Raw genomic sequence first — 24294 nt, 5'->3', positions numbered from 1 at the left:
TAAAAAGAAAACAGAAAACAGATTTGCTGATTTTCTGTATAATCCAGTAATGGAGTGGTAAATTGATCCAATTTCTCTCAAAGAATAAAGGCAAAGTTCGATACGAAACCCAGTATGCAAATGTTTAGGTCACAACACACACACACACACACACACACACACACACACACACACACATACACACACATATTCACTGGGCAAAAACACACCTTGTTCTTAGTCAAAACTGCCTTATGCCTTAGGACTCATAAAAATCAAATCAAATCAAATCCTGGCAACCCAGCACAGGAGAAGGAAGACAGACAAAGAGACCTGTGGTCCACCAGTCACCCAACAGAGTTGTCCTCCACTGCCCTGCAAGGAAGGACACAGCATGGATGGGGGATGTCATCCAGGACCCCACCAGCCCTATGGCCAGCCCACAGCAGGATTCACTACAGTGTGCGAGTATGTGGTGGTCGATGGGAGAGAAAGCAGAATGGACAGCTTAAGGATTAAAAAGGGTGGAAGTGAAGACTCAAGGGTGAACTGGAATAGCCTGTTGTGAATGGTGTGCCATGGTGAGATCCCAGTCCAAGCTGCCCCTGAGAGCCATGTCTGAGTCAGTGGCTATGCTGTGGCAGGAGTCAATGTTGATGTCTGTGGCTCATATTATGACTGGGCAGCATCAGGGGAACACATGGATGTCCAGGGGCTGTGCAGAACTGGCCATGCCCCTCACTGGATGAGGCTCTGGAGAGCTAGCCCTATCTCTCCCTGGTGGCAATGCTTCCTGCACTTTGCCTGGCCAGTAGAGCAAAGCTGACCTTGTTAGCAGAGGCAGAGGTGAGCCAGCTCTGAGGGTTGATAAAGCAGAAGAGCTGACATCCCGCCCCCATCATTTGTCTGCCGTGAGATGGTATGGGTGCAGGGGTGATGACTTTGCCCCTTGCCCCATCAGCACCTGTGGCACTTGGGAAAGCAGACCCTGACATTATGAGAGTGGGTGGGCTGGCACTGCCCCTTGAAGTCTGCAGCACTAGGGAGAGCAGGCCCTGCACTTCTCCTGGGCAACACAGTGGAGCTGGCCCTGGTGAGAAGGAATGGGTGAGCCAGCCCTGAGGTTATGAGGACAGGAGAGCTGGCCCAGCACCTCACAGGCTGTAGCACTTGGGCAAGTGGTGCCCACACCTTGACTGGGCAGCACTGTGGAGCTGGCTCTGAAGGCATGGGTGTGGGTGACCTGTCTCAAGGGCATGAGAGCAGGAAGACTGAACCTGACTCCTGCTGATGGCAGACTGGGTGGCCTAGCCAGAGCAGTGCTAGAGAACTCTCCCTGGTGGTGCAAATAACAGAGACCCAGCAGGCTGACCAGTTCAGCTACAACCCAGACCCAGATCCAGGGCCCTAAAAGCCCACCCCAAAAGCTGTATCATCTGTGAACTATTGAGATGCAGGGAAGGGCCAGCCCTGATGCTCCAAAGCTGTAGGATCTCTATGACACCAGGCGATAACAGGACAACCATTTGGGAGGAGTCTCAGTGAGGATCTAATATTGATGATGTCATAGAAACCAGAGATCTTGAACAGACCAATGACTCATTGCGATGCACATTTCCAAGTGAAGATGTGTGGACAGAGGGATATACTGTTGGACACAGTATATGACTACAGCTTCCAGTGTTTCCTATGCTTCGTTTTTGTTGTTTTTGTTGGTGGTGGTGGTGGTGGTGGTGGTGGTGGTGGTGGTGGTGGTGGTGGTGGTGGTTGTGTGTGTGTGTGTGTGTGTGTGTGTGTGTGTGTGTGTGTGTGTATTGTATTGGAGGGGGAGTTTGCAAGGTTTAAGGTCAGATATGAGGGGACAGGGAAGTGAAAGGGACTGGAGTGCATGATGTGAAACTCACAAAGAATCAATAAAAAGGTTTTTAAAATGCTTAGGTCACAGTATCTTTATGTGTGACAGTCAAAACCTCAATTCTATGCAAATACCTTTCAGTAAGCATGAGCCCCCAAAAACCTATGGTATATTCAGTCTACAGACTGTTACTCAACAATGAGAAAGAATTATGAGCTAACCAGTATTAATGCCTGCTCTAACTGAAGCGAATCACGAGGAAAGTGCGCTGAGTAATAAAAGCCAACCTCAAGCAAGTACAAGCACACAGCCTGTTTCCATTCATGTCACAATTACGAAATGACACAATTGTGAGAATGGAAAGCAGGTTCCTAGGGAAAGAGTGAGTGTGGCCACAAAGGGAGAGCAGGGAGGGACCTCATAACTCAAAATATAACATGTGTACATGTGCGCCCGCGCACACACACACACACACACACACACACGTGAGAGCATGTTAGTTCTGAGCTCTGTGTAAGCTCTGGGGTTCATACCAGTGTTATTTCCTGCTTCTGATCTGGAAGGAATAAATCAGGGGAAAGCTAAGGGAAGTTTTCATGGATCTTCTCTATGCCCTTCTTTGCAAATTTCTATTAACTTCATATCATCACAAAATAAAGGGTTTTTTTATTATTATTGCCTTTGTCGGGGAAATGCACAAAGGTCAGAAGATAAAATGTGGGAATGAGCTCTGTCCTTCCACAACATAGATCTGAGGATCCAAGTCAGGGCTTGGAGGCTCAGGGCAGGAGCCTTTACCCACTGATCTACCCACCAAAAAATAAGGTTTTATTTTGTTGTTGTCAATAATGTTGTTTTGTTTGTTTTGTTTTGTTTTGTTTTTTCCAAACTTTATCCACATCCAAGATTTGTACCTCTTTCCAAATTCCCTGATTTCACAGCCACAGAAATAAAAGACACAGAGGTGTCGGCTCAGGCTCTGCCTTGTCCCTCACTCAATTTTTTCTTAAGTCGACATGGCCCAAACTGCAGTCTGAATACACATACCCATAGACAGATGTTATTCTTTCTTTTTAAACATCAAGGGTTTTTATTTTTATTTATTTATTGTATGTATTAGTACACTATAGCTGTCTTCAGACACACCAGAAGAGGGTGTCAGATCCCATTACAGATGGTTGTGAGCCACCGTGTAGTTGCTGGGAATTGAACTCAGGACCTCTGGAAGAGCAGTTGGTGCTCTTAACCACTGAGCCATCTCTCCAGCCTGTTCCTCACTCTTAGGACGATAAATATCAACTTTTCCAGATGTAGCGTCACCTAAGAGAAAAACCTCTAGGCAAGTCTGCAAAGATGGTTCTAAACTGTTAATGAGGTGAAAAGATCCACGGAAAATATGATTGGCACCAATCCATGGGTTCATCCTGAACTACATAAAAAAAGAAAATGGGCTAGCACCATTGTCCAGCATTCATATTTCTCTCCCCCTCCCCCTCCTCTTCCTCTCTCCCTCCCCCTCCCTCTCCCCCTCCTCCCCTACCCCCTCCCTCCCTTCCCCTTTCCCTCCCCTCCCCTTCCCTCTCCCCCTTTCCTTTCCTCTCCCTGCTCTCTCTCTGCTTCCTCACTGTGCTGCCTCTATCTCCTAAGCCATGCCTTCCTCACCATGGTGGGTCTGAACCTCAAACCACTGTAAACCAAAATAAATCTTCCTTTCATTAAGTTTGTTTTTTCAAGTTCTTTGTCATAGCAATGAAAAAAGTAACTAGCACCACTCTGGGCATCAAATGATGCTGATACAGCAATAGTAATGATCAATTCATCGAGTGTGTCTCCTTCCCGGGAGCTATAGTTAGGCTTCAGGACGGGGCTAACTTGTCCCTCGCATCAGCTCTACTAATTATTCTCATTGTAAACATCAGGAAATTGAAGATCAAAAGGGTTTATGGTTAAGGCCAAAGTCGAGCAGTAAGTTAAACAGACTTTCTAGCCATGTGATTTGTCCCCAGACCTGACTCATCCTACCCCAAGATTTCACTGCTCACTGCCTGAAGCAAACCAATACAGGAAACTTCTGGCTAATCTCCTCACTCCAGACCCAAGGAGAAGGAAACTGCCTTATCAGACATCCTTGAACAGTAAATCACCGGAAACAGAAGGCAAGGTCTCAGTTCCCAGGCATACATGGATTTCTCTCCTCAGTATTTTCACCAATTTGAATATATAGTGTTGTGCATAAATCATAAAGTACCAGCTTACAAGGATTCAAAGATGGTCTGCATTTACAGCTACATATCGAATGAAATTGGAAATGTGGCTCTCTTTACTGTGTGTGTCTAAAACATTCTCACTCAAATGCTCCATGAACTCTTTAACATCAGTGTTCATGGTTTCAGCAAATGAGGGTTTCCAAGAGTAAACTATCTTCAAGTCTGACTGTTGGGGAATCCTGGGTGTAGGCTCATGTGTAATGCTGTTCATGCAAGGCCCACCTAAGGGCTCCATCCATGACAATGGGAAAAAGAAGGATCAATAAAAACCATTTGGACAAGAGATTAAGATAGAGAGAGGAGATACAGGTATTGGAGAAGGTTAAGCAACAATGAAGGCAAGAAGCTATGGAGAGAGAAGAGGGTATTGGGAGAGTGGGTAACAGAAACTTGGGAGGAAAAGTCTTATGGAAATTGCTTGGTATGGGACCAACTTCTGTGTGATTGTATTTGAGGGAATTCATACACTGTACTCTAAACATAACCAGAAGTCCATGCCTGGGGAAGTGACAAGGCTTACGGAAGACCCTAGCGCTGATGTTTTACTAAGCAGATGTGCTGTCAAACTGCTTTCTAAATATTTACATTTATGACTACTAACAGTTGTCACTCTCAACCTTAGCCAGAGAAACTTCTTGTTGTGTAATAACAAATGCAGAGGCTCATACTAGGTCAAAATGCTCAGAAAACATGAAGACTAAGCTCTGAACACTGTATAAGACACCTATATCACCCATTCCAAGGCTAGGGGAGGGAACATCATGGGAAAAGGAGGCGGAAAGAAAATTAACAACTCAACATGCAGATGCTGGATATAGAGCTATAAAATGTTGTCTCCTGGATGGGACACATTTATTCACTCATAAACTCATGAGAACTGTAGTTATCTATACAAGGACTTCAATATGCTGTCACGGATGGGGGAGAGGCTCCAGAGGTACTCCCTGAGAGGCGATAGGAAGTTAATGGCTACCAAGGATGGAGGAATCATTTTCTTCAATGGTATAGCCACTTGTTAATAAATAACCCCCAATCCATGCTCATGTAAACAGCCTTAACCAAACTCAGTGAGTCACAAAAATTAAAAGAAAGGAATAAAAAGGAGAGACATGAAAGCAGGATGGGGAATTTGAGGTGGGCAGGGGGGTTCCTTATGAGTAGAATGATAATGAGGGATATATGTGGTCAAGAATCCATTATGGGCATGTATCATACAGACAAAAGTAAAATAAAAATGTGAAACTGTTCTGTAAGTCAATGGGTTTCAATACTGTTTGAAGAATTTTCAGATCTACTAGTACCTGGATTTCACCCTCCACACACACACACACACACACACACACACACACACACACACACACACAGGGGTGGGAGATAGGGAGGGAGAGATAGAGAAGGAGAGAGGGAGAGAGAGATCTACTGAACTGGGAGCTAGAACTGGCATTTTCTAAAGCTTCTCTGGGCATTTAAGAAGCAGCCTAGAGTTGAGAGCCACCATGTTGGTATGTCATGTGATTCCCACTTTGTAATTCAGCACCTTCTTAGTGTATAAGCATTTGCATGGAGAGTCCAGCAGACACCAGGCATCCTCAGTGTCGTCTTCAGGAACAGCATCTACCTAGCTTTTGTTTTGTTATTGCTGCTGTTGCTGTTTGTTTTTGTTTGATTACCTGTTTGAGTTAAGGTCTCACTATGTAGACCAGGCTGGCCTTGAACACAGATGTTCCCATGCCTCAGGAAGTCGTAGGATTAAAGCCATGTTGCATTGTACTCAGTTTATCATTACATTTGAGACAAGGTCTCTGTTGGCCTGGAGCTCATCAATTAGGCTGGACTATTCAGCCAGCCAGCCCTTTCTCCACCTCTAACACTAGGATTAAAAAATGCACACCACAACATCCATAATCCTTTTTAAAGTAAAGTGACTTACTTCAAATTAACAAGTTCCAATACTAAGAGTTTTTCCCAGACAACTAATGACTGTTAGGGGAGAATTAGCCTCCCCTACAGATGAGCCTTTAACTGTTTACCCAATACAAGATGGTCAGCCCTGAAACCATATGTATACAAACAGCAAAAAATAGACTCAGCTTATAGTGTGTGTATATTTGTGCATACTTACACATACACCAGCAGTTTGCCTAAGTCCTAGGACTTGAACTCAGGTCCTCGTGCATGCACAGCAAGCATTTTATCAATTGAGTCATCTCCCCGGCCCCAATTTAGTACATCCTGATTACACACAGAGATCACCAGGAAAGCTTTGAAACCACACCAGTACCCATCTCTAGAGTCCCTAAGATTCCGACGTGTTTAGGAACGGCCTCCACACAGTTCAAGTTTCAACAACGGTGCAAGGGAAGATGATTGGCAGCCAGACCTGAGACGTTTTAGTGCTCCTACGTAGCAGTGCTATTTGCCACTGGTGCTTTTAAAGATTGCCTAGCCCCCATCCCCCACCAGCACATAAGGCCAGCACAAGGTGACATTTGTCTCCATCTTCTGTTGTACCAAGACTTCTGCATGCATTCAAAGACAATACTGATAGTGGGTTTTCACCTAACGTGACTTCCTCAAACAGTACAAGATGTTCCAAGTGGGGAACTGAAAGCCTACCCCACAGGGTGAGAAAATGGATTCTAGGAATCCATTAGAAATCAATTCCTCTTTTTCTGGAAGATAGGTTGGGAAGAAATGTCACTCCCCTTCCGTGGAATCGTTACTACAGCATCCAAGCACCTGCCCTATGTTTATCACTCTGATGTCATTTCATCCTGGAAATTTATAGAGGACGAATAACTATTATTCCTATTTTACAGAAGGACAAGTGAAGTATGAAGACCTGAGGTTAACAGGCAGAGACATTAGGAGACAGACCCCGACCCATGCTTTCTGCATGTAGTGCCATAGCGCCCCCTCCTGGTCTGACACCCTCAAAGTATTTCACACAGGAGAATGTGCATTACTGGTGCCCTGAAGGACAGCAATGGTGACCAGCTTGGCAACACACACAGAAAAGTAGACCACTATAGGGAGGGTCAGCAGGTCACAATAGCCTGTCTCCTCCCCGCCTTATGGTCCAGTCCAGAAGCCCTGTCACCAACATTCCCTGGTTCCCAGCTCTGTGACGTCACAGCCTCCTTTCCTCTCTGCCAGCAACAAGTGAGTGAGGCTCAAAGGTAAGACTTAAAAGTGCGAGGGGTGGCATCCCGCACTAAAGGGATGGCAGTGTCCCACACTTGTGGATGCCTATTGACCTGCTACCAGTATCAGACACAATCCTCCCTTGGCCTCTACCCTGTTTCTCTCTCCGGCTGCCACCTCCCCACACCAGTGCTGAACGAGCCTAGGTGACTCCTCCAGCTCTAGAATCCTGCCTGCTTCACCTTAGTGACCTTCCTTCACGTGGTCAGCATGTTCTGAAGCCCCCAGAGACCTGAAGCTCACAGTTCCCTGGGACAAGTCTAGAGCCTCTTCTTTGACTCCTGTCCCCAACTAGAGATGGGCTATAGTACTGCATGAAAGTCTGTGCCACCCTTGGCTTTCCCTCCACATCAGCATCACCTTACATCCTGAGGCTTCACAGCATGCCAAAAAGCTGTGCTGGCCACATTCCATCACTCTTGGTCACAAGCCCCTTTGCTATAGATGGTATTTTCTGCTTACAGACCAAAGAGCTGAGGCTTGAAGAAGCTGTACATTGTTTTTCTATTAAGCAATCATAAAGAGTTACACCCCAAGGGATTAGGGATGTAGCTCTGTTGGCACAATGCTTGCTTGGCCCGTATGAAGCTCCAGGTTCCATCCCCAGTACTACATAAACTAGGAATGGTGGCACCCACCGTTAATGCCAACACTTGGGTAGTAAAAGGAGGAAGATCACAAATTTGAGGTCATCCTTGGCAATATATATCAAGGCTATCCTGAGCTACATAAGACCCTGCCTCAGAAAAAGATTTACTTTCCAGATAATGCTTTTGTAAGTGCATTGCTGGTCTCCCTAAAAGATTTCCCGGGGCTGGGGATTTAGCTCAGTGGTAGAGTGCTTACCTAGGAAGCACAAGGCCCTGGGTTCAGTCCCCAGCTCCGAAAAAAAGAACCAAAAAAAAAAAAAAAAAAGATTTCCCAACTCTGAAGAGTAGGCAATGTGCAACTCCTTATCCTCAGGATTTCCAGGTAAAGATATGGGGAGCATGGCAGCCTACACAGAGCCCCATTCTAAGTTCCTGCAGCACAGCCAATGGCTGTGATCTCCAAGGTCTATAACTAAAAAGGACAAGGTACACAATGCAGTGCGTGTTTAAGGGAGAGGGAGTTTGTATATTTATGTTTTCTTGGGTGTGCACAAGCTATTTTGAAGGAGAGAGACCTGTTTAACATATGACACAGTAATGGAGTTGGTTTCCAGTTAAGTAGCGAGCTGTGTTTGCACCACAGATAGAGCAGAGCTTTTTGGCCAGTGCATAAGGGTCTGGGGAGGCACTAAGGCTACAGACTGCTGGGACTCCAGAGACAAGAAGTGCTTGAGCATCTAGGACCTTCTAGTATGAGGTGACACCAGTGTGCAACTCTTCCCTCAGATTGGCCGGTAGCACTTTCATTACAAGATGACTCGTGATAATCTGTTAGCATCTTCCCAGGGAAGTGGGTCTGTGCCTAGGATTTGTGGATGCCCTCTTCTCCCCTCTTTGTCACCTCCCACAGCTCTCTCAATCATAGCTGTAGGAAGATCCTCAAAGCTTGTCCAAATTTTCACCACTGTCACCACCTCCTCCTTTGATCTTTCCACTTGCAAAGATCAAGAGGGAGGGAGGGAGGGAGGAAGGAAGAAAAAATAAAGAAGGAAAGAAGGAAGGAAAGAAGGAAGGAAGCAGGAATCCAGATCAGCCTATGTAAGGAGACAAGGAGGAAGAAGAGGAGGAGAGGAAGAGGAAGAGGAAGAGGAAGAAGAGGAAGAGGAAGAGGAAGAGGAAGAAGAAGAAGAAGAAGAAGAAGAAGAAGAAGAAGAAGAAGAAGAAGAAGAAGAAGAAGAGGAGGAGGAGGAGGAGGAGGAGGAGGAGGAGGAGGAGGAGGAGGAGGAGGGGAGGAGGAGGAGGAGGAGGAGGAGGGGAGGAGGAGGAGGAGGAAGAAGAAGAAGAAGAAGAAGAAGAAGAAGAAGAAGAAGAAGAAGAAGAAGAAGAAGAAGAAGAAGAAGAAGAAGAAGAAGAAGGGCTTTTCAGAATTACCTGTGATTGTCTAGACATTTAGACACAGTCATCTACTTTTGAAGGGTGCCTACTCCTTTAGCTGAGATCTAGGTTGACTCCACCTACGAGGATACCATGTAAAGTGCTGGCAATAGTATAGGCACCATAGTTGGCCAAAACAAAATACAAACACATTTTATAATACAACCCATAGCTGTCAAGGTTACCCAGTTATACATCAGGTGTGGGCTATGTGATTGTGTCAGTTACAGTGAGTGAAAATGATCCAGAGGGTCAAGGGCTCTAGTCCTTCAGACTGTGGAAGAAGACATCACCTACAATAGGTACCAGGGAGTCAGCCACTTAAAATCACCTAAGTATTTGTTGCACAGAATGATTAACCCTGGAATGACAGCACTGGAAAGACTAATGCCCAACCTAATAGCAAGCCTCCTCAAGTAAGCATTTCTACTACCCCCATATGGCAGACACAAGGCTATTAGTTTCCACCAGGGTAGGAAAACACAATGGTGTCATATGAACATCAGATTCTGACTTACCTAGAAATGGACCTCAAACAGTATGCGTTTCAACAATGGTTCAAGTGAAGATGATGCTTCCCATTCAGATTTATCCCCCCCCCCACATTCCTTATGTCTTATTCAGTGTTCTATTGCTGTGAAAAGATACCATGACCACAGCAACTTTTATAATTGGTGCTGGCTTATGTTTCAGAGGTTTAGTCAATTATCATCTTGGTGAAAAAGCATAGAATAGCAGCACTCAGGCAGACAAGGCAGATAAAGTGCTGGAGAGGTAGCTGAAAATTCTATATCTGGACCTACAGGCAGCAGGAAAAGAGGAGAGAGAGAGAGAGAGGGAGAGAGAGAGGAGAGGAGAGGGAGAGAGAGAGAGAGAGAGAGAGAGAGAGAGAGAGAGAGAGAGAGAGAGAGAGAGAGAGACGGGGCTGGGGGCCTGGCTTGAGCATTTGGAGTCTCAAAGCCCACCCCTAGTGACACACCTAACAAGGCCACACCTCCTACCATTGCCACTCTCCAATGACCAAGCATTCAAATCTATGAGTCTATGAGGCCATTCCTGTTCAAACTATCACTATTTTAGGTCTGAGCCTTTAATACAAAATAAACCTCTTGGTTACCCAAGAATATTCCTCAAAAGTGCTTGGAGCATTGACTCATTTTCCTTTTGTTTGTGACTCTGCGTCTTTGTCCTCAAGAGTGGCCTTCAAAGGGGTTCTTCAAGTCTGTTTTGCTCTTTAATTATACAAAAATTATTTAGATATCCTGGTCTCTCTCCACCCTGTTTTTAAATAACTTTTCCCCTTTGTTGATGATAAAGTATTAAATAAACATCTCAGCACAGATATGAAATTCCAGGGCAGTGAGTGGCTAACAGAAGCCAGAATTAGATGCAGTCACTGTCTGCTGCTCTGAAATTTGAGAGGAGTCTCAACATTTGCACTCTGCCAACTCTTATCTTAAATCTCCCTCACTGGATCCAGCATCTGACATAGGAGTTTTCGGGGCTGTTATGTGTTAAAGTTGAGCTATTAGCTATAAAAGAAGCATACGTGGGTGTGAGGGGAAAGTTGGGTGGGAAAAGAAAGAGGCAAAGAAAGTAGGTTTCAGAAGGTTTGAGTGGGAGTGGGATCTTTCAGTTTCTTTTGTTCTTTCTTCTTCCTTTGTTTTCCTCTCCAGAGCATGCCAGGCAAGGTGGCCCCGAGTGGAGCAGTTCGTACAGTCTTCTCTTGTTTTTAATGTCCCCCTTGAAATCCCTTGTTCTTAAAATCCAAAGTTCATAAGAGGCCAGGAGTATTGGCATATGGCTTTAGTCCCTGCACTAGGGAGGCAGAGGCAGGAGGATCTCTATGAGTTCAAGGTCAAGCCTGATCTATATAGCAAGTTGCAAGCCAGTCAGGACTACACAGTGAGACCTTGTCTCAAAAAAAAAAAAAAAAAAAAAAAAAAGTTCATTATAATAGCCTTGGTAAAGTGAGAATGGCTAAGATCAAAAACTCAGGTGACAGCAGATGCTGGCGAGGATGTGGAGAAAGAGGAACACTCCTCCATTGTTGGTGGGATTGCAGACTGGTAAAACCATTCTGGAAATCAGTCTGGAGGTTCCTCAGAAAATTGGACATTGAACTGCCTGAGGATCCAGCTATACCTCTCTTGGGCATATACCCAAAAGATGCCTCAACATATAAAAGAGACACGTGCTCCACTATGTTCATCGCAGCCTTATTTATAATAGCCAGAAAATGGAAAGAACCCAGATGCCCTTCAACAGAGGAATGGATACAGAAAATGTGGTACATCTACACAATGGAATATTACTCAGCTATCAAAAACAACGAGTTTATGAAATTCGTAGGGAAATGGTTGGAACTGGAAAATATCATCCTGAGTGAGCTAACCCACTCACAGAAAGACATACATGGTATGCACTCATTGATAAGTGGCTATTAGCCCAAATGCTTGAATTACCCTAGATCCCTAGAACAAAGGAAACTCAAGACGGATGATCAAAATGTGAATGCTTCACTCCTTCTTTAAATGAGGAAAAAGAATACCCTTGGCAGGGAAGGGAGAGGCAAAGATTAAAACAGAGACTGAAGGAACACCCATTCAGAGCCTGCCCCACAGGTGGCCCATACATATACAGCCACCCAATCAGACAAGATGGATGAAGCAAAGAAGTGCAGACCGACAGGAGCCGGATGTAGATCGCTCCTGAGAGACACAGCCAGAATACAGCAAATACAGAGGCGAATGCCAGCAGCAAACCACTGAACTGAGAATAGGTCCCCCGTTGAAGGAATCAGAGAAAGAACTGGAAGAGCTTGAAGGGGCTCGAGACCCCAAAAGTACAACAATGTCAAGCAACCAGAGCTTCCAGGGACTAAGCCACTACCTAAAGACTATACATGGACTGACCCTGGACTCTGTCCCCATAGGTAGCAATGAATATCCTAGTAAGAGCACCAGTGGAAGGGGAAGCCCTGGGTCCTGCTAAGACTGAACCCCCAGTGAACTAGACTATGCGGGGAGGGTGGCAATGGGGGGAGGTTTGGGAGGGGAACACCCACAAGGAAGGGGAGGGGGGAGGGTGATGTCTGTCCGGAAACTGGGAAAGGGAATAACACTTGAAATGTATATAAGAAATACTCAAGATAATAAAAAATAAAATAAAATAAAAAAAATCATGACTAAGAGCAAATTGGAAAAAAAAATAGCCTTGGTAAGTCCACATCATTGGGTGAAATTGTTGAAATTAATTAGACTTGAAATTAGACTTGAGGATATGAGGAGCAGTGAGGAACAGTGTTTTCAAGAAGATGGGACAAGTAATATACAGGGACTATGACAAACAGGAGCGATCCACACTACAATCAATTTTAAAGAATAATGCATCAGCACAGTGTCTTAACCTAATCGACTAGTAGGTAGAAGAGACCACTCGATCTATGACCCGGAAGTCACCCCAGGGCACAGGCTAAGTGGAGTGACTTTGGTTCACGATTTAACAAGACAGAGTGTGTGCTCACCAAGGTTACAGAGAGTGGGAGACAAAGTGTCAACAATTTCCTTTAAGTAAACAGCCCAGCAGGCTGCAGAAGTTCAAGCCGGAGCTCTCCACGCTGACCTGTGGTGGGGGCTGGTCAGACCTATGGACCCACTCTTTTCTTTGGAAATCATTCTTCTGCAGGTCACGCATGCAAGGCCACCTCAAACAAAAAGTAAGGATGAGGCCAATGCCTGGATAAATGAAGGAAATTGAGTGTAAACCACGAAATAAAATGTTTTTACAAACAGTAACTAGTTCTCTTCTCCCTGCCAGCCCTCCCTCTAGTTTCTAGCCCAGTCCCTTCAAATGTTTCTCCCAACCATTCCTCCCTCAGTTCCCCAATAGTCTGATTAAACCGTCCCTCCTCCCAGTTTTCCCAATACTTGCAGCTCCAAACTATAACAACTGTTGTAACCTATCTGCTCACCAGATTCTCCTGGCTTAACTGTCTCCTAATAATATCTTCTGTACCAACTGCCTTCTCTTCTCACTCTGCTAGCTCAATCCCCTTTTCAGTCTCGACTGACTTTTTTTTTTTTTTTGGTTCTTTTTTTTCCGGAGCTGGGGACCGAACCCAGGGCCTTGCGCTTCCTAGGTAAGCGCTCTACCACTGAGCTAAATCCCCAGCCCCTCGACTGACTTTTATATGTCCTATCCTGTTCCCAGAACTCTAAGATATAACCCACACTGAAGGTTATCAGGTCAAGCAGCCAAGAATTCTTTAAGGGCCAGTTGTCTATCAACTGGGGATACTTTAAAGGAACGGGTGCACAAGATAAATCACACCATAAGAACAACTAGGAAAACTCAGGCAGATTAATGGCAAAGGTGTTTGCTAAATGATCGATCTCCTAAATAGAAAATCTAAGTGTCTTATATACATTTCTATTGCTATGAATCCTGGGGGAAAAAAATCCATGGAAGAGAGCTCTGTGAACTTCACCAGGGCTAAGATCTTGCCCCTCCCTCCCAAAAAAAGCCCTCACCAGGGAGCGGATCCAAAAAGATTATTGGAAAAGGGATTAAATTCATCACTCAGGCCTCCTGGTCCACAGTCCTACATCATAGAGACATGTGTCTATTCTACTTGGTGTATCTCACTATGAAGACTCACTTACATGCAAATGTGTGTGTGTGTGTGTGTGTGTGTGTGTGTGTGTGTGTGTGTGTGTGTGTGTGTGTGTGTATTAAAGATCAGATGGGAGAAGGGAGAGAAGGTCCGTGTTTGTTCAAATATTTTCAAAGAACCAGGATGGATCCTAAGGACATGGGAAATAAAGTTGTGAGGTAAACAACCTGTCACCACTGGCCTCCCATGAGTAAGACATCTGTCCATCTTTATTTTGTTCATTGCTGAATACCCAGCCCCAAACAGAACCCAGCACATAGTAGGTCCTCAAAAATAGTTTACAAATAGTTGACCACTAAGCAGGCAGTTAAAATACCATGTTTTCAGCATGTAGTTTTGTAGCAGTGAGCTTGAGTTAAGCAATCACTATACAGTAACAGACTGTGAGCTAAGCTACATGGCAGGAGGGGTGGGTATGAAAGCTCATCTTAATTTCGAGAGGCAACTTCCTGTAACTCCCAGGCTGAGGGCTAAAGTCTGAGGAGTAAAGGCACAAAGTAATGCCATCTCTGGTTTCAGGGAACAGTGTGTTATAGGATCCTTCAACAGAAGTGTGAACAAGAGGACTGCTCCTCCAGCACTGGCTACAGTGTGGTGAGCAAAAGCCAGAGATGCTCAGTCGGAAGATATTAACAGTAGAATCACAGAAGGAATTGGATCCATGGGTATGAGGAGCCCCTTTGAAGGCCTTAGCACAGGAGTGATAGTATCAGATTTGCAGTTTGGCCGTGTAATTAGCTTGAGAAAGGGGAAGAAGTCAAGGAGAAAGGTTGGGCAGTGGTCGGTAAGGAGGGATGGTGGCTGTGGTTTTGGCAATAGATGGTGACAGACAGACTGAGAAGATACTGGGAAATCGAAGTCCAAAGATTGATGGATAGGTGTCGGGGGTTGGAGGAGGCAAGCATCTGGCTCTGGACTCCGAGTGAGAGGATCATTGTGAAAAATGGGGAGCTTGGACACACAAGACAATCGATCCACAGGAGCTAGGGTAGGGACGGGGATGGATAGCTCCCACCAGTAAACAGAGCATAACTTAGAGAGACTCACAAGGCAATCAAGATTCAGCCTGGCACACAAAAATTATTACCAAATGTACTACTTCCTCGAGAATTTACAACCCCAAGACAAAGAGGAACTGGTGCTGGTTGGCTTATTCAACAATCATTTACTGACTGTCCACACCACCCTGTGTGCTAACACTAAGAAAAGCATTGAGCCAAGTCCATAATTCCTGTCCTGTGACCCATTGAAGGAAGGCAGATTGTAAACACAGTTAAAGTCCAAAAATGGCAGAAAAATGGAAGCAGGGTTTAGCAGTAAAAGATACAAGTCTTCATTGTGTGACTAAAGGAAGTGTCCCTGGAAAAAAGGTAACATAAAAACAAAACTTGAGAGGAAAAACAATGTATTTCTAAAAATACAATTCCAGTCAGAGGTTGAAGTAAGCATAAATTTCTGAGCTGGGAGCTTGGTGGGTTTTTAATCAACAAAGTAACCAGTATGCCTTGAACGGAATTGATTAAGAAATCACCAGAATTGAAGGCAGGGGACTTTTTGAGACCGTTGACTATGGAGAGGGGGGCAGAATGTGACAGTTTGATTTAAAGCCAGGTAAGAAATTTGGGGTTTCTTCTGAGAAATGTTAAGAATCTGACAAAGACTTGTTAGGGAGAAAAATAGGGGGTTAACAGATCCCTTTTACATAAAGTTCTCAGGCCAGTCTTTCTTTCCGTGTTTCCTGCTTACTTTAGGTTTGTATTTCCAAGCCAAACATGTTCCTAAGAACTTTTATAACTTTTTAGTCATAGTCTCTGAGCACAGATTCTTACCTTGTTTCCTTGTGAGTGCTTTTACTTCACCATTAAGTATTGAAAAATGTTTCCAGGAGTGTTCTGGGATTTTTATTTCAGTAGTTCAAGATGTTACTCCATTGTCTTCTAGCTCGAATTGTTTCTGATGCAAAATCAGTTGTCATTCTTGGTTTTTTACTCCTTATATGCAAATGTATGTTTTGTAGTACTATTATTATTGATTTTTACACTTGAAAGAGCTTTTTCTTCCTTTAATTTTTCACTATTTGGCTCGTGTGGAGTAACGTAAAGGTTTTATGTTTGGTGTTCTATGAGTACTTAGGTTATAGTTCTTCACCAAAATTGGGGGAGGAGGAGTGTGTTATTCATGCTTCAAAATCTTCGACTGCCCCATCTCCATCCTTCTGGCCCTGAACAATTTAGTTGTGCAACCGCTCCCCACTCACTGCTATTCTTACTCTTTTAACATTTTTCCATTCTCTACTTCCTTGTGTGTAACTTGTAGTGTCCTATTTATCCCTTTGTGTGTGTGTGTGTGTGTGTGTGTGTGTGTGTACTCATGCACACATGCACATATACCCATGAGCACATACTGTGTGCCATGTCATGCTTGTGGAAATCAGAGGACAGTTCATGAGCGTTGGTTCTCTACCTCCATGTGGGCCATGGGGGATGGACTCATAAGGTCAGGCTGGGAAGCAAGTACCTTTACCTGCTGTCTCATCTCTTAGGCCCCCACTGCGACTTTTTTAGAACTAGAATGCCTATTATTGTCATTTTTCTTCAACACTGTATTTCTTCATCTGTTATGTCCTTTTCTTTCTATCACTGGAGATATTGAGCAGAACTATTATGACATATATTAACATGGGAATCCTAGCTTTCACACTACTCATTAGTGGCAAGAGAAACAGAGAGAGTAGTTAAGAGACTATTGAAATGATTTGTGCAAGAGCTGTTGGTACCTGAGACCCATACAGCAGTCAAGAAAGGAACAAGTGACAGTGACAGTGACAGGCATCTCACATGGTGAGCTGGGTGGGATGACAGACACCTGATCAATACGATGGCAACAATCCCCTAAAAGAAAGTTTTGGCACAGCGCCAAAGTGGGACATATCTAGGGGTCTAAAAAGGTTGATATATAAAAGAAGTTTGGGACTAAACCAAGATTATGTATTCTTGCACTACAGACATGAGAAAGATCCTTGGAGGGATTGCTCAGAGTAACCTCCTCTTACCACTGAGGGGTTTACTCCAATCCATATGGCAAATGTCCACACTGGGAATTAAACCTGTGGTTCTACATTAAATGCAGAGGCTCCAAGTGTCATTTCTTCCTTGCTTCTAGGGTGCCAGGCCCATGGGATGCCAACACTCCGCTCAGAGGAGGCAGTCTAAGTTGGGGTCTCAGCTCCTGTTTCTCTGGGTGAAAATAGTAGAGGCTGGAACAGAGGCTGTAACCCCAGAGGCTGTCAAACTCTGGACAACTAGATGCCACTGGGAACCTCTAAGAGTTGGGAACAGGGGCTCCCATCCTCCTGTGCACCCGGATGCCGCTGGGAACCACAAGAAGTTGGAAATGGGGGCCCATGGGCCTTTGATGAGCCCAGGGCAGGGGTAATCCACCTTAGTTCAGAGTGAGTGTCAGGAACACAGACAGGCCTTCGACAGTACAACTAGGCAAGGCTCTGTAAGATGAAGGCCTCCCCATCCCCAGCAGTCCTTGATAAAGGAAACAGTCCTTGGTTGTCCAAACTGCCTTATTTATGGTGGACGAGGATGCAAACAGCTTACACAGGGTGAACCAGAGTTTAAATATCCTTTTGTAGAAAGGGATGCCTAGGAAGGGATGTTCATTGACTAAACACACGGTGCCCCTAGATACCTCATTAACATGGAGAACTCTAGGCTCTATGCTACATGAGAGGTTCTTATGGTTCTCTTAGCAGGGTGTCATGATCATGTGCTCTAGAACAGGAATCTGGTCAGGAGCTAGTTCGAACTCCTGCCATTCTCAATTAAGAGTTTTATCGGGATTCTGAACTTTGAAAGTTCATCTGTCTGATGGCATGGTCCATTGCCCCACAAAATCTACGTGACATGTATTTCCTTCTATGTTGCCATGGGACCTGGGAATTAGAGTAACTTAGAAGCAATGAGGTCTGGAGGGGAATACAGAAGGAGTGCTGACTTCACATTACTGCCAACCTACCACTACAGAGTCACCTTGCATATATTTAACACTTTGCTTTTGTAAAGTAGGCACCACCAAGAATATGTACCTAGAAATGGGGGTAGACCACAGAGCTATCTAAAGCCTGATTACCAGTGAACGACTTCTGCAGGAGCTAAGATCCTTCTGCAGTGGGTCCTAGCTGGAGTGCGGACACAGATGAAGGACGAGCGCTTTTCAACTATGGTCTTATGTTTGTATAGGAAACAGACCAGACCTGCCTAGTGAACTGAGCTCAATTTCAACCCTGGTGATTCCACTGCAGACGAAGCTGGCAGAGTAGAGCCTTCATTTCCTCTCTATGGGTAAGGAGATTTTGTATAGCACAAGCAGCGTGTCTTAAAGAGGGCTTCTAGGTGAAGAGGTGGCTCAGTCAGAGAAATACTTGCTATGCAAGCATAGGGACCTGAGTCTGAGCCCGAGCATCCACATGAACAGCTGAGCATGGCACAGAATGCCTGCAACTCCAGCACTGGAGATGCAAAGACAAAGATACCTGGGAGTTTCTAGCTAGCCATTCTTTCCAAGACCACTGAGAGATCTCTCTCAAAAATGCAAGGTGCAGAGTGGTTGACAAAGATATCTGATGCTGCCCTCTGGCTCCCACATATACACATGAACACACACACACACACTCTCACACATACACACACACATTCATACACACAAACATACACACACTCACACATATACACACACTCACACACACACTCACTCACACATACACACACTCACCACTCACACACACACTCACATATACACAGTCACTCACACTCACTCACACATACATACACACACACCACACACTCACTCATACACACACACTCACTCATACACACACACTCACTCATACACACACACTCACTCATACACACACACTCACTCATACACACACACTCAAACATACACTCACTCACACACACACTCACATATACACACACTCACTCACACACACACACACATTCACATATACACACACTCACTCACACACACACACACTCACAAAGACCACACAGCAGTTTAGACAGAACCAACCTGGGCTTCCTGACCACAGAGAGTCATAAACAATTTCTAACCAATATAGGAAATTTCTATCCAAGGATCTCTATTTCCCATTCTTTTACCTCCTACAGCGGCCCACCAAACCCTGGCCTCGAAGATCTTCAGTTTATGCTGCTGGGACTGTGAGGAACCTGTTATTGAAAGCACCAAGGTTCCAAGCCAAGAGATCCAGCCACCAACCTTCAGTAGGTATCAGACAATAACACCCTGCCTGGCCTCCCTGAACCTCAGTTTAACACCTTCCTCCTAAGACCCCAGATTTCCTTCTTTTTATATTTATTTTTATTTTTTGAGATAATTACACCATTTTCACCTTTCTTTTTGTCCCTTCAAACCCTCTCCATAGCCCTCCTTGTTCTCTTTCATATCCATGGCCTTTTTTTCATTGTTACATATAAGTATGTACATATATTCCTAAATACGTAAGTAGAAACTGCTCAGTCTGCATTCTACTACTTCTATGTATGTTTTCAGGGTTGATCACTTGGTATTAAATACCTTTTGTAGAAAGGGATGCCTAGGAAGGGTTGTCTCAGGAAGACTTATTTCTCCAGTCCTCAGCATCCCCTAGTTGCCTATAGTTCTTAGTGCAGGGTCGAGGCTGTGGACTTTCCCCCATCACTTGGATATGGTTACTGGTGTCTTCTTTGTTCAGCCATGTTTGTGTAGTCATGTGGCAGAGACTTTATCATGTAGCTTCTGACATTACTCAGAAACACAACCCCACAGCTAACCCCCTGAACTCTGTTTCTTGGAGTCTTTTCATCCCGTCTTCCATGATGCTCCCTAGCCTCAGGTTCACGAGTGGTTTTATAACTATTCTGTTCAACTTTTGAGTGAAAGAAAGTGCAAGCTAAAATGAGATGAAGGATAGGTAGCTAGTAACATACCCGACAGACAAGGGAGCTCAAGTTTGCTGCCTAAAGTGTGGACTGAGGTCTTGCATCACCTGAGAGCTTCTTGGAAGGCATCCTTAGGGCTGAGGATGTAGCTCTGTTGATAAGAGGGCTTGCTTAGCAAGCCTGAAATCCTAGGTCCAATGCTAACACCACGTTAAAAGCAAACAGAGTGAGGTGACACATATCTATAAACTTGGGAGGTGGAGTAGGGAGATGAGAAGTTCAAGACCATCCTCCACTACTTAGTGAGCTGTAGATCAGCTCAGGTTATATGAGACCCTGCCTCAAAATAAAATAAAGTGCATCTTCGAACCTTGTTGCTGACCTGTTCAATCAGAAGCTGTGTTTTGGCATGGTCTCTAGGTAAATCTGGATACACTTTGTAATTTAAGGAACAAGGCTAATGGCATATAAGATGACATTAAAGTTCTCTGCCTTTGGATCTGACACACCTCTTTGAGTCTCAGTTCTGTCACAGGGGTTGAACAAGTCACCTAATCTGTCTGTGCCTCAGCTATCCAATCCTTTAAAACGGGAATATACACTTTATAATAATACACTTGAGGAATCAGAGGAGTGGTGATAGAGTAGGAATGGGTGGGCATGGGAAGACTAGAATAAAATCTTCTGCTAAGAAGCCTTGAAGTTCTGATGGCTTACAAAATGAATGTGTATTTCTTCCTCACTGAAGTCCAGGACATACCACCATTCCTTCTCATCTCATCCTCTGAAATAAGAGACCCCCATGATTCTGTATCAGGGAAGGAGAGGAAAACAGAGAAGGTATCTCAGCCCCCAGTTTATAACACAGACTTCTTTGGTGGCCTAGGACAGAAAAGACAGGGATCAAATCCAGTGATGTCCAAGGGGAAAAAAGGATTATTATCAAAAGTAGGCAAAGCTAAGACTCACTGGGACACAGTAAGACAGAGTTATGGTGGAAATCTGTCACAGTCCTACTCAGATGAAATGAAACAAGAGGCAGAGGCGAATCCTCTTGGTAGGAACATACGGAAGCCCATGGGAGCTTTTAAAATGCTTCTGAAAATAGTTTCATGCTAAAAATGAAGATCAAAACCTTAAAAATGCAACCTCCCTTTCCTAAGAGTGACAGTGTTCAATCTCTGATTCGGCAGCGTGTGGGCAGCACTGTTCAACTCTAGGTGAGTCCCCCACCATGCCTCAGTGGGCTTAGGACGAGCATCTCTCAACCTGCACTGCAGCTCTGAGGTGGGCACTATCATCCAAAACAACTGTGCCATAAGCAGAGTCAGTTCGCTCATTATACAGCCAGGGACAAAGCTGTCACACCTGCCCCAGAGGGCTTAGCCTGTCTCAGATGTTCTGTTACTGCTCTGGAAGTACATAAAGGCTCTCACATAATGCATTCCTATCTTAATAGGAGTAAAACTTGAAGGAAAATGTCTACACGCACACTAGTCAATTGGTGTCTTTTTTTTTTAGAATTATTAATTGTATGTATAGGAGTACACTGTAGTTGTCTTCAGACACACAAGAAAAGGGAATCAGATCCCATTACAGATGGTTGAGAGCCACCATGTGGTTGCTGGGAATTGAACTCAGGACCTCTGGAAGAGCAGCCAGTGCTCTTAACCACTGAGCCACTCTCCAATGCCAACAAGTCTTGACTTATCCATAAAGGTGAATACAACTACTACTTTTTAATGTACTGACATGGGGAAAATGTATATAATGTATATGAAGGAAATGAACCACGTACATAGGACAGGCAATCCAATAAGCTACGGTAAAAATATGCTTAAGGAAAAACTGTGTGTCTGGGAGGAGAGGAGTTGGAAGCATTTTTCCTTTTTGAAACAGATACACGTGTTGAATTTAAAAGTAAGAAACAAGAAAAAAGTTGATGCTTTAAAAAAATACATATTTTTAGGGCAGGCGAGATTACTCAGTGGTTATGAGCACTGGCTGCTCTTCCAAAAGACCCAGCTTCAAGTCTCATTACACACATAACAGCTTACAACTGTTTGTAATCCAGTTGCAGGACTCTGACAGTCTCAAAACAGATATACATGCAGGCTAAACACCGTTGTGCATAAAATACATGAATAAATAAACCATTTTTTAACAATATGTATTTTTTAAGTTCAGCATCTGTTCAAAGAAGAAACAGATTCAGATTTTTCCCTATCCCATAATATCCACCATTCACCTATGTGGTGCTTCAGTTGGTTCAATACCCTCACTTCTATGATTGGCTCAGCCTTCCCATACGACTTCCATGGAATTCTCTTGTCAGATTTGCTGAAGACTGAGAAGAATGAGCTATGCGAACAAAACCTCAAGGGACCTAAGGCACAGGCCTTTGTTGGCCAAGAAAAGAACTTCACCTCCACCAGCAATGATTATGAAGGTGAGTCCCCAAAAGAGGTCTTGCTAGTGACCTCTGGGAAAGGGGGCTCTGTCCTGATGACCAGGTCCTAAGGGTATGTGAGCCAGCTGTGTTCACACTCCAGAAGATGCTGTGGAGGCCACAGAGTCTGAGTCTAGCCATTCTTTTCCAAGTTAGGCACTACATTAGAAGGTGCTGGTCTGGAAGGAAAGACATTCCACGACCATGCACTCGTACTCTTATGGGCACCATGCTATGGTCTTGACTCTGTATTTCGTGTGAGTCTACTTAATTCCTACTTTGGAGGCTACACACTGAGTTCTAGAGTGGCAGGTCCACACTGGTACTGGTCTCTGTTTCCCCAAAACCAACCGGGTACATGTCAAATGAGCAATAAGTTAAAATGCTAGTGGGCTGAGCAGAGCTCACTTGGGCTGACATGTCTCTGGGTCACAGAAGAACAAATGTCCAACCTTGAACAATGGCACAACCATAAGAAAAAAGATAGCCATATTGAGGGAAATTCATCCTGGACCCAGATGGTCTGACGCAGCCTCTATTCTCAAGGGGCCGTTGATAGACAAGGATCACTTAGACCTTCTCACTGTAGAACTTACCTATAGGTCAAGCCCCTGTCGCAAACATGAGTCCATTGAAGGGTAAATTCTCCTACAAGAGCACACATACCTATTCTATTTAAATGGAGGGCAAGGAGCTGAGATCCTCTCTGGTTCATCCATGATCAAGTAGATTAAGATCCACACTGGGAAGGGGACTTGGCAGCAGCCTACCAGGGGACACCATCTAAGCCAGGATGGGCCCAAGTGTCCTGTGTTCCTAGGTCTTGTGCTTTGCAAGACCTTCTGTTGACAGTGGCTCCACCATGCAGAGTAATACCAGGCCCAGTGACTAAGCTGCAGAGGGCCTGGGTGCCCGTGGAACTCATGCAGTTCATCCAACTCTAGCTCAAAGGCCTTCACCCAACAGCATGCTTTCCTTCTTTCAGAGCTGACTGCATACAATATACAAAAAGGATACCCTAAAAAAAATCTAAACCGCTACTACCAGGAACACTGGGCCTTCCAACCGTGCATCATCGGGAGACCCTGAGGGTTCTAGTGGCACCACACGGGCTCTGAGCTGTGCAGCTGCTGGAGGGTCTCCATGAGGATGAAGAAGGCAGTGGACAGGAGTCATGAAGACTGATTCAGAAACTCCACCACAAGGAGGGAAGAGGTCTGAGCCATCCCTGTGCCACCAGCACGAGTCACCCCAGCTCCTGACAGCCAGGGAGGGGGGCTGCCTGCAATTAAAGTCCTTGTTTGCATCAGAGGACATGTCTCTCCTCTCTGGTCCTTCTCATAGTTTTCTTTTATTGGATATTTTTTATTTAAATTTAAAATGTATTCCCTTTCCTGAACATAAGCCCCCTATCCCATCCCCCTCCCCTTCTTCTATAAGGGTGTTCTCCTCCCCATCCACCCTCCCTCCCTGCCTCTCCTGCCAACATACCCCTACACTGGGGGGTCCAACCTTGGCAAGATCAAGATCAAGGGCTTCTCCTCCCACTGGTGCCCAACAAGGCCATCCTCTGCTACATATGCAGTTGGAGCCATGGGTCAATCCACGCATAGTCTTTGGGTAGTAGTTTAGTCCCTCAGAGCTCCAGTTGGTTGGCATTGTTGTTCTTGTGGGGTTGCAAGCCCCTCCAGCTCTTTTAATCCTTATAGTTATCAGTTCTTATGTTGTCGCTTCTAAATAACTTACAAAAGATTCAACTTTGTGAGTAACTTTTGAAATAATTTCAAACGTACAAGAAAGTTGTCTCAATAGGAAAATAATTAGGGGAAAAGGGGGAAAGAAAAATTATTCTCATACTATACCATATTTATATTTTTTTCTGTGAATGGT

At 44.6% G+C, this 24294-nt stretch overlaps 1 protein-coding gene across 1 annotated transcript; it reads left to right on the top strand.

The window, feature by feature from the left end:
• Positions 1–7206: 7206 nt before the first annotated feature.
• Positions 7207–23711, top strand: Tex48 (testis expressed 48). Its single transcript, NM_001399330.1, has 5 exons — positions 7207–7280; positions 18255–18356; positions 19185–19298; positions 22291–22404; positions 23390–23711. Exons 2-5 carry the CDS (start codon positions 18353–18355, stop codon positions 23491–23493), a joined length of 336 nt encoding a protein of 111 aa, NP_001386259.1. The 5' UTR covers positions 7207–7280; positions 18255–18352; the 3' UTR covers positions 23494–23711.
• Positions 23712–24294: the final 583 nt, after the last annotated feature.

This window comes from Rattus norvegicus, chromosome 5 (genome assembly GCF_036323735.1).
Source record: "Rattus norvegicus strain BN/NHsdMcwi chromosome 5, GRCr8, whole genome shotgun sequence".
NCBI classification, from domain to species: domain Eukaryota; kingdom Metazoa; phylum Chordata; class Mammalia; order Rodentia; family Muridae; genus Rattus; species Rattus norvegicus.
Note: the sequence above shows the minus strand (reverse complement) of the source record. Positions and strands in the feature narration are given on the sequence as shown.

Excerpts from the sequence above, each read along its gene's own strand:
- Tex48 (NM_001399330.1), top strand. Across the intron at positions 19,299-22,290 it reads GATCCAGCCACCAACCTTCA|ATTTGCTGAAGACTGAGAAG; the intron begins GTAGGTATCAGA and ends TTCTCTTGTCAG. Across the intron at positions 22,405-23,389 it reads CACCAGCAATGATTATGAAG|AGCTGACTGCATACAATATA; the intron begins GTGAGTCCCCAA and ends TCCTTCTTTCAG.